Source organism: Entamoeba nuttalli (assembly GCF_000257125.1).
Source record: "Entamoeba nuttalli P19 unplaced genomic scaffold asmbl_8480, whole genome shotgun sequence".
Taxonomy (NCBI): domain Eukaryota; phylum Evosea; order Mastigamoebida; family Endamoebidae; genus Entamoeba; species Entamoeba nuttalli.
Window position 1 is genome coordinate 3,718 of NW_008579153.1, and position 8,851 is coordinate 12,568.

The window sequence follows — 8,851 nt, forward strand, 5'->3', positions numbered from 1 at the left end:
GCAATAAAAACATTTTTATTATTACTTAATTAACTTTTAATGATTAGACTCATAATTGTATTTAGCAATATGTTTTTGTTTTTGTATATTTAATTATTTTCGTTTACTATGAAACAAATTCAAATTTTGCCTAATTGTCTGTAAAATAAACATTAGTTAAATTTGTTTAAGTTAAAAAAAATGAATGATAAGATAATACAATATGCTTTATTTTTGGAAGTGTAAAAAAATATTGTTTTATTTTTGTTTTTAGTCTTAAAAATGCAAATTGTTGAAGCATATTTTATATTAATAAAATAACAATTGGTGTTAATATAAATTTGTTGTGTTATTTTTATAAACACTGTTAAATGATTCAAAATAAATAATATGTTAAATAGAATATATATTAATATCGCTTTTTCTTTTCTGATAAATGATTCTAAAAACACAAAAAAATGAATTAAAATAATATAAAAGAAAAAACTAATAATCAAAATTTCATCTTTCAAGAAGAAAAAACTTGTTGGATGAGAATTGTGTTACAGAAACTCCCGTTAATAATTAATTAAAAGAACATAGAAAAATACCAATGCTAAATAATAATGCCATTTATGAACCAACAAAACATTAATAGAACTAAAAATTCATAATTAAGAAGTACAAAAAAGAGAAAAATCAAATAATTAATTAATTCTGGTAATTGTATAATCTTGAGTAAGATGACTAACTAAAGTAACAATTATTTGGTGGACAAGTTTAGACTGAAGATATTGTGGTTGTGAATTTTTTAAGAATTTAATAACAAGATGTTCTTCATCTGTTTGAACAATTTCTTTAACATCTTCATATCTAAATGATTCTTTAACATGATATGTTTCATCTAATCTATAAAAATGTTCTTTGCCAAATCTCATAATTCTTATTTGATGTCTCCAATACCAATTTGTTCTTATAACATAATAATCAATATCATCTGGTTGTTTTTCTAAAATAATTTCATCCATATGTTTTTTTCTTTCTGGAGATGACTGACTAATATTTCTAATTACCCATTCACAAGCATTCAACCATCGATCACCAAAATTAAGTGCTTCAGGATGAGGTACATTAAGGTCAATCATTTCATCTTCTTGTAGAACGGATTGTTGATTTTCATAATCATCAATAATAACTATTTCCTTTGGATTTGTTTCTTCAGTTGAATCACTTGTGTATGACTCAGTTAATTTGATTAGACTTTGCTCAAAAGACTCTTTATTAATATCCTTTTCGTTAACCAATTTTTCTTTAAAGTCTGTTTGTAAACTTTGGTCTTTTATTTCTTCTATTTTTTCTTTAGACTGATCTGTTTCTTTAGTTGGTTGTAATTGAGATATTTGTTTTTCTTGACTTTCTTGTTGTTGAAGTTGTTCGTTGTTTGTAGAATTACTTTCACATTTTGAAATAACAACATTATTATTATTATTTGATGATATTTGTTTTTCTTCAGTTGTTTTTATATCATTTGATTGTTTTGAAGTATCAATGCTAGTTGATTCTTGTAACTTTGTTTTACTTTCAGTTTGTTCTTTTGAAAGGGTTTCATCATATTCTTCTTTAATAAGAGGACTAAAACTAAATTCACTCCCATTCTTTTTTTCTCCTTTTTTTTTACTCTTTTTATTTGGGTTATTTAATAATGCTAAACGTAAGATCCCATTTTCGTTTTGTTCTTTTACAAATTGAAGATTTCCATAAAGATTTCCCCATAAAAATAAAAGAGGACATTCTAATTTTTTTTGTTTTATATATTGTAATATTCCTTTTTCTTCACTAATATCATAAACCCGAATAAGGGTTTTTGAAACTCTATTTTTTGTAAGATATAAAATCATCTCAGCAACGTCTTTCTTTTCTTTATTGTTATCAACAAGAATAGCATATTTATTAATTTTCATTTTTGTTAATTTTTTAAGTTCTTTTTATTTTTAAGTTTTTTATTTTTAAAAAACACAAAACAATGAGATAAAATAAAAATATGTTTTTTTATGAATTAATAAAAAAACCCCAGTTAAAATGACATACAAATTGATTTAATACTTTAAAATGACCTACTATGGTTTTATTCTTCATCTAAAAAAATTATATTGGTAAATATGAATTACTCAGAATCATCTCCTCTCCCTCAAAACGAAGAATCAACAAACTCTTCTTCTTCTCTTTTAAAAGAAGAAAAAAAAGAAGAAATTCAAGAACACGAAGCAGTTACTATTAATCCAACAAAAGAATTAAATTCTTCTCCACTTCCAGAATCAGATAAACCAATAGAATTACAAACAAAAGAAGAAACTGAAAAAGAAAATACACATGCCACTTCTCTTGATATTGAACCTTTTGTTAATGTTGAAGTTCTTGCAGATGAAACAATTGAATTTCCAATGGAAGAAACTATTCCAATTATATTTAAAACATTACTTTTTGCTATTCCTCAATTTATTTGTGTTATTGTTGTAGGAGCAACAATTGTTGGGATTTATGATGGTGTTGATTCTTCAGAAGTTGATTTCTTTGATAAAATCTCTAAAACACAAAAAAGAATATCTCTTATTTATGCTTTTGTAATTTCAATAATATTTAGTGGATTTATTCCATTACTTATAAAAATTTTATTCCTTCAAATTCCATTAAAAAAGTTAGTTATTCAAATACTTGGTACAATTATATACTTCGGATATGCTGGTCTTGTAGAATTTATTTGGATCGAATTAAATAATAAAATGATGGGTAATATAAATGATAAAGTTATTCGTACAACAATGCTTTTAGCAACTGACTTAACTTGTTATAGTTTAGCTTATTTAATTCCAGCTAATTTAATGTTCTATATATTTAGAAGCCTTAACTTCAATATAATTAAAATGACTAGATTTATGGGATGGAAAAGATTTGTCTTTAGAGAATATCCAGTTGCATTAGCTGTTTATTTATTTATTTGGATACCAGGAATGATTTTTGTTTATGCTCTCCCTGGTAAAATCCAATTTACTTTTGTTATTTTATTGCAATTCATTAATAACACTATTCAAAGTGTGATTGATTCTATTAGATCTTGTTGTCAAAAATCTAAAATAAAACAACAAGATACTAAAATTGATTAAACAGTCATCATATTCTGTTCTTTCTAATCGGCACTCTTGTAATTGATTGGTTTGAAATAGATATTAAAGTCTCTTTTTACTTTAAACTAAATTTAGTCTAATATTTTCATGAAATTTTTTTTTATATTTCTTTTTTTCTTTAAAAAGAATAGAAAAAACTTTTAAAGTATTAGAAGAAATGAGTGATATCAAACGATTAATCAATAATTTAACTTCTGAATATGAAGTTGTTAAGATAAGAAGTATTTTATATGGACTATTAGAAAAAATAGAGATTTTGACAATGAAAGTAGATGAAAAACAGAATAGTAAGGATATGGAAAATAATCGAATTGAAGAAAGCATTGGATTAAAAGAAAAAATAGATGATAAGTCTAAAATTGATGAACACTTCCCTAAAACAGGATATAAAAGAAAAAGTATTGTCTCAAAAACTTCATGTCCTAATGAGACTAAGAAAGAAAAAAAGGATAGTTCTGAGTTTTCTAAAAGACCTAATCAGCAAAGTCATGATAAATTAACTCAAGTACATGAAACAAAAACTATTGACCCTTTTGCTAATACAGTAACTCCACAAAGATCTGTCTCACCACTAAAACAAAGAAGGTTAAGAAATTTAACATTTGCTTCTAGAGATGAATTATCATCTGGAGTACCAACAAGAGTTACTATATCTTCGTATCCCAGAAAAACAAATGAACTTAGACAACCTACATCATTTCAGTTAATGGAAGATATCAAATTAACATACAATGACACATTCTTTACTTCCTTAATGACAAAACATTTTCAGACCCTTCAATATTGGACAGGATTTAATCATGTCCAAATCATTTATGATTCTAATAAAAATAAATTCACTCGTCATTCTGTTCAAAAACGATTATATGAAAAGAAAAATATTATGGGACTTATTATCACTGACGACAATGCAGTATTTGGCTCGTTTCATCATAGCACTTTCCCTAAAAAACCAAAGAAAGTATTTGTTACAGTAAAAGATCCTGGTATGTTTGTATTTTCATTAGAAAATAGAAATAGACTTGCAGGACCAACAAGATGGTTAATTAGACAAGATTCTCCAGGTGTTGATTGGTCAATTTCATTCTATTCTGACAAAGAAAAAGACCCTTCATTTTATAATGTTTATCAATGTTTTACATTACGTCCACCTTTAAACCAACACAACTCATCATTAAATCCCGAATTTAAATTTGAGTATGAAAATGCTATTGATGTTAGTGCGTTTACTGGAAATAAAGAAAACTTTGCAGTAAAACGATTATTTTTCCTTCAATGGTATCAATAAAACTTTGTAATTTTTTATTCACTTTTTCTTATTATTTTGTTAAAAATTCTTTTGAATAATAAAAGGGGAAAAAGAGAACTTATTTTTTTTATTTCTTTATCTTTTTCTTATGGGTGCTGAACCTTCAAAACCAGTTATTTCTAATGATGTTAATAGAATGTGTTCAACTATTACAGTATTCTTTTCCAAATTTCCTTCAAAATTACTTGGGATTCGGTATGTTGTTTACGCATTAGCAGATAATGATATTGCTATTTCTTATACATCAATGTTAAAAGAACATTGGAAAGCGGGGATAGATGAATCAGGGAATACATATTATTATGACGAAACAGTCCCAACAATTAAATATTCATCTGCACCACCTACACCAGACTTTTTGATGGTTTGACTTATTTAAATGATTAGTAAAAAGAGGTTTTAATAAATAGAAAGAATGAGATTAATATCTTAGTTAGAACAAAAACGTCTTAAAACATCATGGACTGTGACATATAATTCTTCACAAGGAAGAATTGAATATTCAAAGGATAATGAAGTACGATATACCCCACCTCCAAAAAATAATCATGTATTTAAAACATTAAGAATTAATAGAACTCGTTTAGTTCATATTTATCTTGCATTACAACCAATACTTAATCAAACAATTGAGTCTAATGAAACAGATGAAATATGTCCTATTTGTTATGATACAAATGTAAATGTCTCTCTTCCTTGTGGACATTCTTTTTGTGATAATTGTATCATTAATTGGGTACAACAACATCATTATTGTCCTTCTTGTAAACATCTTCTTGAAGCTGGATGGATGGATAATTGTTTACATACACCAACAGCATTAGTTACAAAAGCATTAAAATTGATTGAAACAACTTTATGAAATTGTATTATAACACATAAAAGTTATTGGATTACTGATTCTTAATCATTTCCTTTTTTATTTATATCGTTTTAGAAAATTTTTAGAAAGAACTAAATTCAGTTCATTAGATCTGTAAATAATTTATTGGTTTGTTTCTTCTTATGCAACAAGGAAAACGACAATACAATCTTGGTGCATTATATAATACTCAATACAATATGTACCTTCAACAAAGTCAACAACAATATCATCATTCTACTTTTTATCAACAACCTATTCAATATTCTGGTAGAGGATATATTCAACAACCTCAATTTCAACAAAGTACTTTTAACCCTTATCTTAATCAGCACCAAGTTGCTGTTCCTTTGCAACCATCACAACCAAAGCAATCATTAATAACAAATTTCTTTGATGACGATAATTTTAGTGATTTTGTTGGTCAACAAGCTACTCAACAATCGCAACAGCCTATCTTACAACAAAAACCAATAAAAAAAGATACAACAAATGATATGTTTGCTATAGTCTCAGAAAACAGACAAAAAAGGTTGTCTAGTCAAAATACTGTTATTCCTTCAAGTCAAAATACAACCCTTATAGAACCACAAAAAGATAAAGACTCTGTGTTCGATGATTTTGGCTTTGAAAGTGAAGATGAAAATGAAAATAAACAATCATCTTCCAAAATAACTCAAAACGATCTTATAGAAAAACCAGCAACAAAACCAAAAATTAATTATCTTGACCTTTACTTAAGTGATGACTTCTCTCAAAACACATCAGTTCAAGAACACCCAAAACCTATTGACACATCTGTTAATCAACAACAATTTAAACCAACAAATACTATTTCTCAGCCACCTCCTAAAACATCTTCTACTAATCAAATCACATTACACCCATATCCAACAAAACCTATTTCTCCAAACTCTTCTCATCAAGTCACAGTTCCTCAATTTGTTAATACACAAACTCCTACTGACGACTTTGACTTTGAAGAATTTGTTGAGGCAAAACCAGTTGATGACCAAAAGACATCCACAGAAAAGATGAGCTTCTTTAATGAATGGAACAATACTTCTAGTCAAGAAGTTAAGAAAGCTGATAACACATTATCTAGTATTAATACTAACCAACCAAAACAACCTCAAAATACTGTTATTATGTTTGATTTAATTGGAGAAGAAAGTAACGAAGAATCAGTTCCTGCTTCAGAAACTGAAACTACAGAAGAAAAAAAATCGAAAACTCTTATGTTTAGTTCTAATGAAGAAGAACCAAAAGAAGAACCTAGTTTGGTGACTACGAAAGAAGAACTCGAACAAGACAATGGGTTTGTTATTGAAGATGAAACTGAAGAAACAAAAGAATGTAAAGATTGTGGGTTTGTGCTAATGGATGTTGATGATGTAAAAGTTCAAGATTTGAGACCAAAAGAAAATGAGTTTATTATTCACACTAAATCTAATGAGACTTTAAAACAGAATGACATAAAAAATAATGATAAGGACCAGGATCTAATTGAAGAAAATCAAGGAGACTTACCAACTATAATTCAAAAAGAATCAGTAGAACCATTAAAAGAAGGTTTTGTTACTGATAGTATTGAAAGTCTAACAGAAACGAAGGAAAATGAGGTAACAACAAAAGACGAAATAGAAACTACAAAAGATGAAATAGAAACTAAGGGAAATGAGGTAATAACAAAAGATGAAACAGAAATAAAAGATTATAAAACAATTACTTCTCAAGATATAATAAAAAAAGATGATCAGAAAAAACCTCCAAAAAAAGATTATTTGGCTCTATTTGATCTTGAAGACATTAAGCCATGCACTTCACAACAACTACCTTTAAGTGTCCAAGAACAAAATCCTGAGGCTGTACCATTACATTCTCCACAGTCCAGCATTGAGAGTCAGTCAAAAGACGATATGAACCAAAAAACATTTATCAAAGAAGAAAAATTAACACCACCACAACGCCAACCAACTCCACCTTCTATTACTGAAGTAAATTTTGACGACTTTGGTGACTTTACAGAATCCTCTTTATCTTCAGAAAAACCTCTTGAACAACCTGTTAACCAACAAAAAGACGTACAAAAAGAAACAACTGATGTCTTTTCACCAAAACCATCTCAGTCAGAGTCTATTCCTCCTAAAGTAAATCAAACATCAGCATCTCCATTATTTGATTTTGGAGATTTTTCTTCATCTCCAGCAAAGCCAAACCAAAGTTCTGATGACATTTTTTCTTTTGATGATTTTACATCAATCCCAGCACAAACAAATCAACAAGAAAATACAAAACAGGAAGAGACTAAAGTTCAACCAATTAATGACACCAACCAACCTATACCACAACAACTTAACTCTACCGAACAAAAAGCAACTGAGAATAAACAAAAAGATACCTTTGAAGATGAGTTTTCAGATTTTTTTGTATCTTCTCAATGAATTTACTGTCTAAAAGACATTCAATTTAAGTATGATTATTTTAAAAGTTTTCAATTGTTTATTTATTTAATATAAACAATTCTTTTTACTAATTCATTCAAACTCAATTATTTTCATTATTATTGTTCCTTATTTTGAAGCATAAAATGAGCTGACATTTTTTTTAAGTATTAATCAATATGAACTTTATAGTCTTCTTTGACTAATAAACTTTGAATATCTCTATTCAAAAAAAACAAATAATAAAACTTAATGTCTATTACAATATTTGTTATTTTTATATAGATAGACATATTTATTTTAGTTGCTTTATCATGAACCATAAAAAAGATTACCATTCTCTTGATAAATAAATCCTATATAAAAAGGTTCAACCATTTACGTTATTAAATTTATGGTAATTAATCTTTTTTACAACTGTATTCAATAAGTAATATAATTAATATTTAAATATTATAAAAGTTGTATTAATGACAAATAAAAAAGTCGTCATAATCGAACAACAGTCTCAAATACAATATAAGGAAAATTAGTCTTAGATAGTTAATAGAATAATAAGATATATTCAACTAACTTTTAAATATTTTAATTAATTTTATTTAACAGAAAATGATTGAAACATTAATTCTATTAAAAAAAGTAACTTCTTAAAGAAAGGAATTAAAAATACAAATAGAAGAAATTACTTTTTAATCTTCAAAATTTTGTAAAAACAAAGAAAATAATACTCTCAATAAACTTAAAACTACCTCAAAAAAGTCATTGGCATTGACTAAAAACATTGAAAGGCTTTACACCGGACCATAGGAAATAAGAAAAACCCTGTCTCAATTATCAAAAGAGAATTTAGAAAAAGAATAAGAATTAACGAATATAATATTTTAATAAGAATCTTAACTATAAAAATAATATCTTTTGAATTAAAAACAAAATTCTTCACTTTCTCAAAAAAAATTTCTTTAAGAAAAGCAAAAATAATAAAGGGAACAAAATTTTCTAATTCACAGTCATTTCTACGTGTCTACACACGATCATTAGTATAAAAACTGAAAAGTATATAAAATACTCATTTCATTTTTACAAATGGCTGCTAAGA

At 26.5% G+C, this 8,851-nt stretch overlaps 5 protein-coding genes across 5 annotated transcripts; 4 read left to right on the forward strand and 1 right to left on the reverse strand.

The window, feature by feature from the left end:
• Positions 1-665: 665 nt before the first annotated feature.
• ENU1_186060 (hypothetical protein) lies at positions 666-1,919 on the reverse strand (the record flags this gene model as incomplete). Its single annotated transcript, XM_008861642.1, has 1 exon — positions 666-1,919. One exon carries the CDS (start codon positions 1,917-1,919, stop codon positions 666-668), a length of 1,254 nt encoding a protein of 417 aa, XP_008859864.1.
• Positions 1,920-2,117: 198 nt separating this feature from the next.
• Positions 2,118-3,119, forward strand: ENU1_186070 (hypothetical protein; the record flags this gene model as incomplete). The annotated part of the gene is made up of 1 exon (XM_008861643.1): positions 2,118-3,119. The coding sequence occupies one exon, from the start codon at positions 2,118-2,120 to the stop codon at positions 3,117-3,119; it is 1,002 nt and encodes a 333-aa protein (XP_008859865.1).
• A 178-nt stretch (positions 3,120-3,297) lies between these two features.
• ENU1_186080 (hypothetical protein) lies at positions 3,298-4,428 on the forward strand (the record flags this gene model as incomplete). Its single annotated transcript, XM_008861644.1, has 1 exon — positions 3,298-4,428. The coding sequence occupies one exon, from the start codon at positions 3,298-3,300 to the stop codon at positions 4,426-4,428; it is 1,131 nt and encodes a 376-aa protein (XP_008859866.1).
• Positions 4,429-4,537: 109 nt separating this feature from the next.
• On the forward strand, positions 4,538-5,311 carry ENU1_186090 (zinc finger domain containing protein; the record flags this gene model as incomplete). Its single annotated transcript, XM_008861645.1, has 2 exons — positions 4,538-4,813; positions 4,883-5,311. The coding sequence occupies 2 exons, from the start codon at positions 4,538-4,540 to the stop codon at positions 5,309-5,311; spliced, it is 705 nt and encodes a 234-aa protein (XP_008859867.1).
• A 143-nt stretch (positions 5,312-5,454) lies between these two features.
• On the forward strand, positions 5,455-7,755 carry ENU1_186100 (hypothetical protein; the record flags this gene model as incomplete). Its single annotated transcript, XM_008861646.1, has 1 exon — positions 5,455-7,755. One exon carries the CDS (start codon positions 5,455-5,457, stop codon positions 7,753-7,755), a length of 2,301 nt encoding a protein of 766 aa, XP_008859868.1.
• Positions 7,756-8,851: the final 1,096 nt, after the last annotated feature.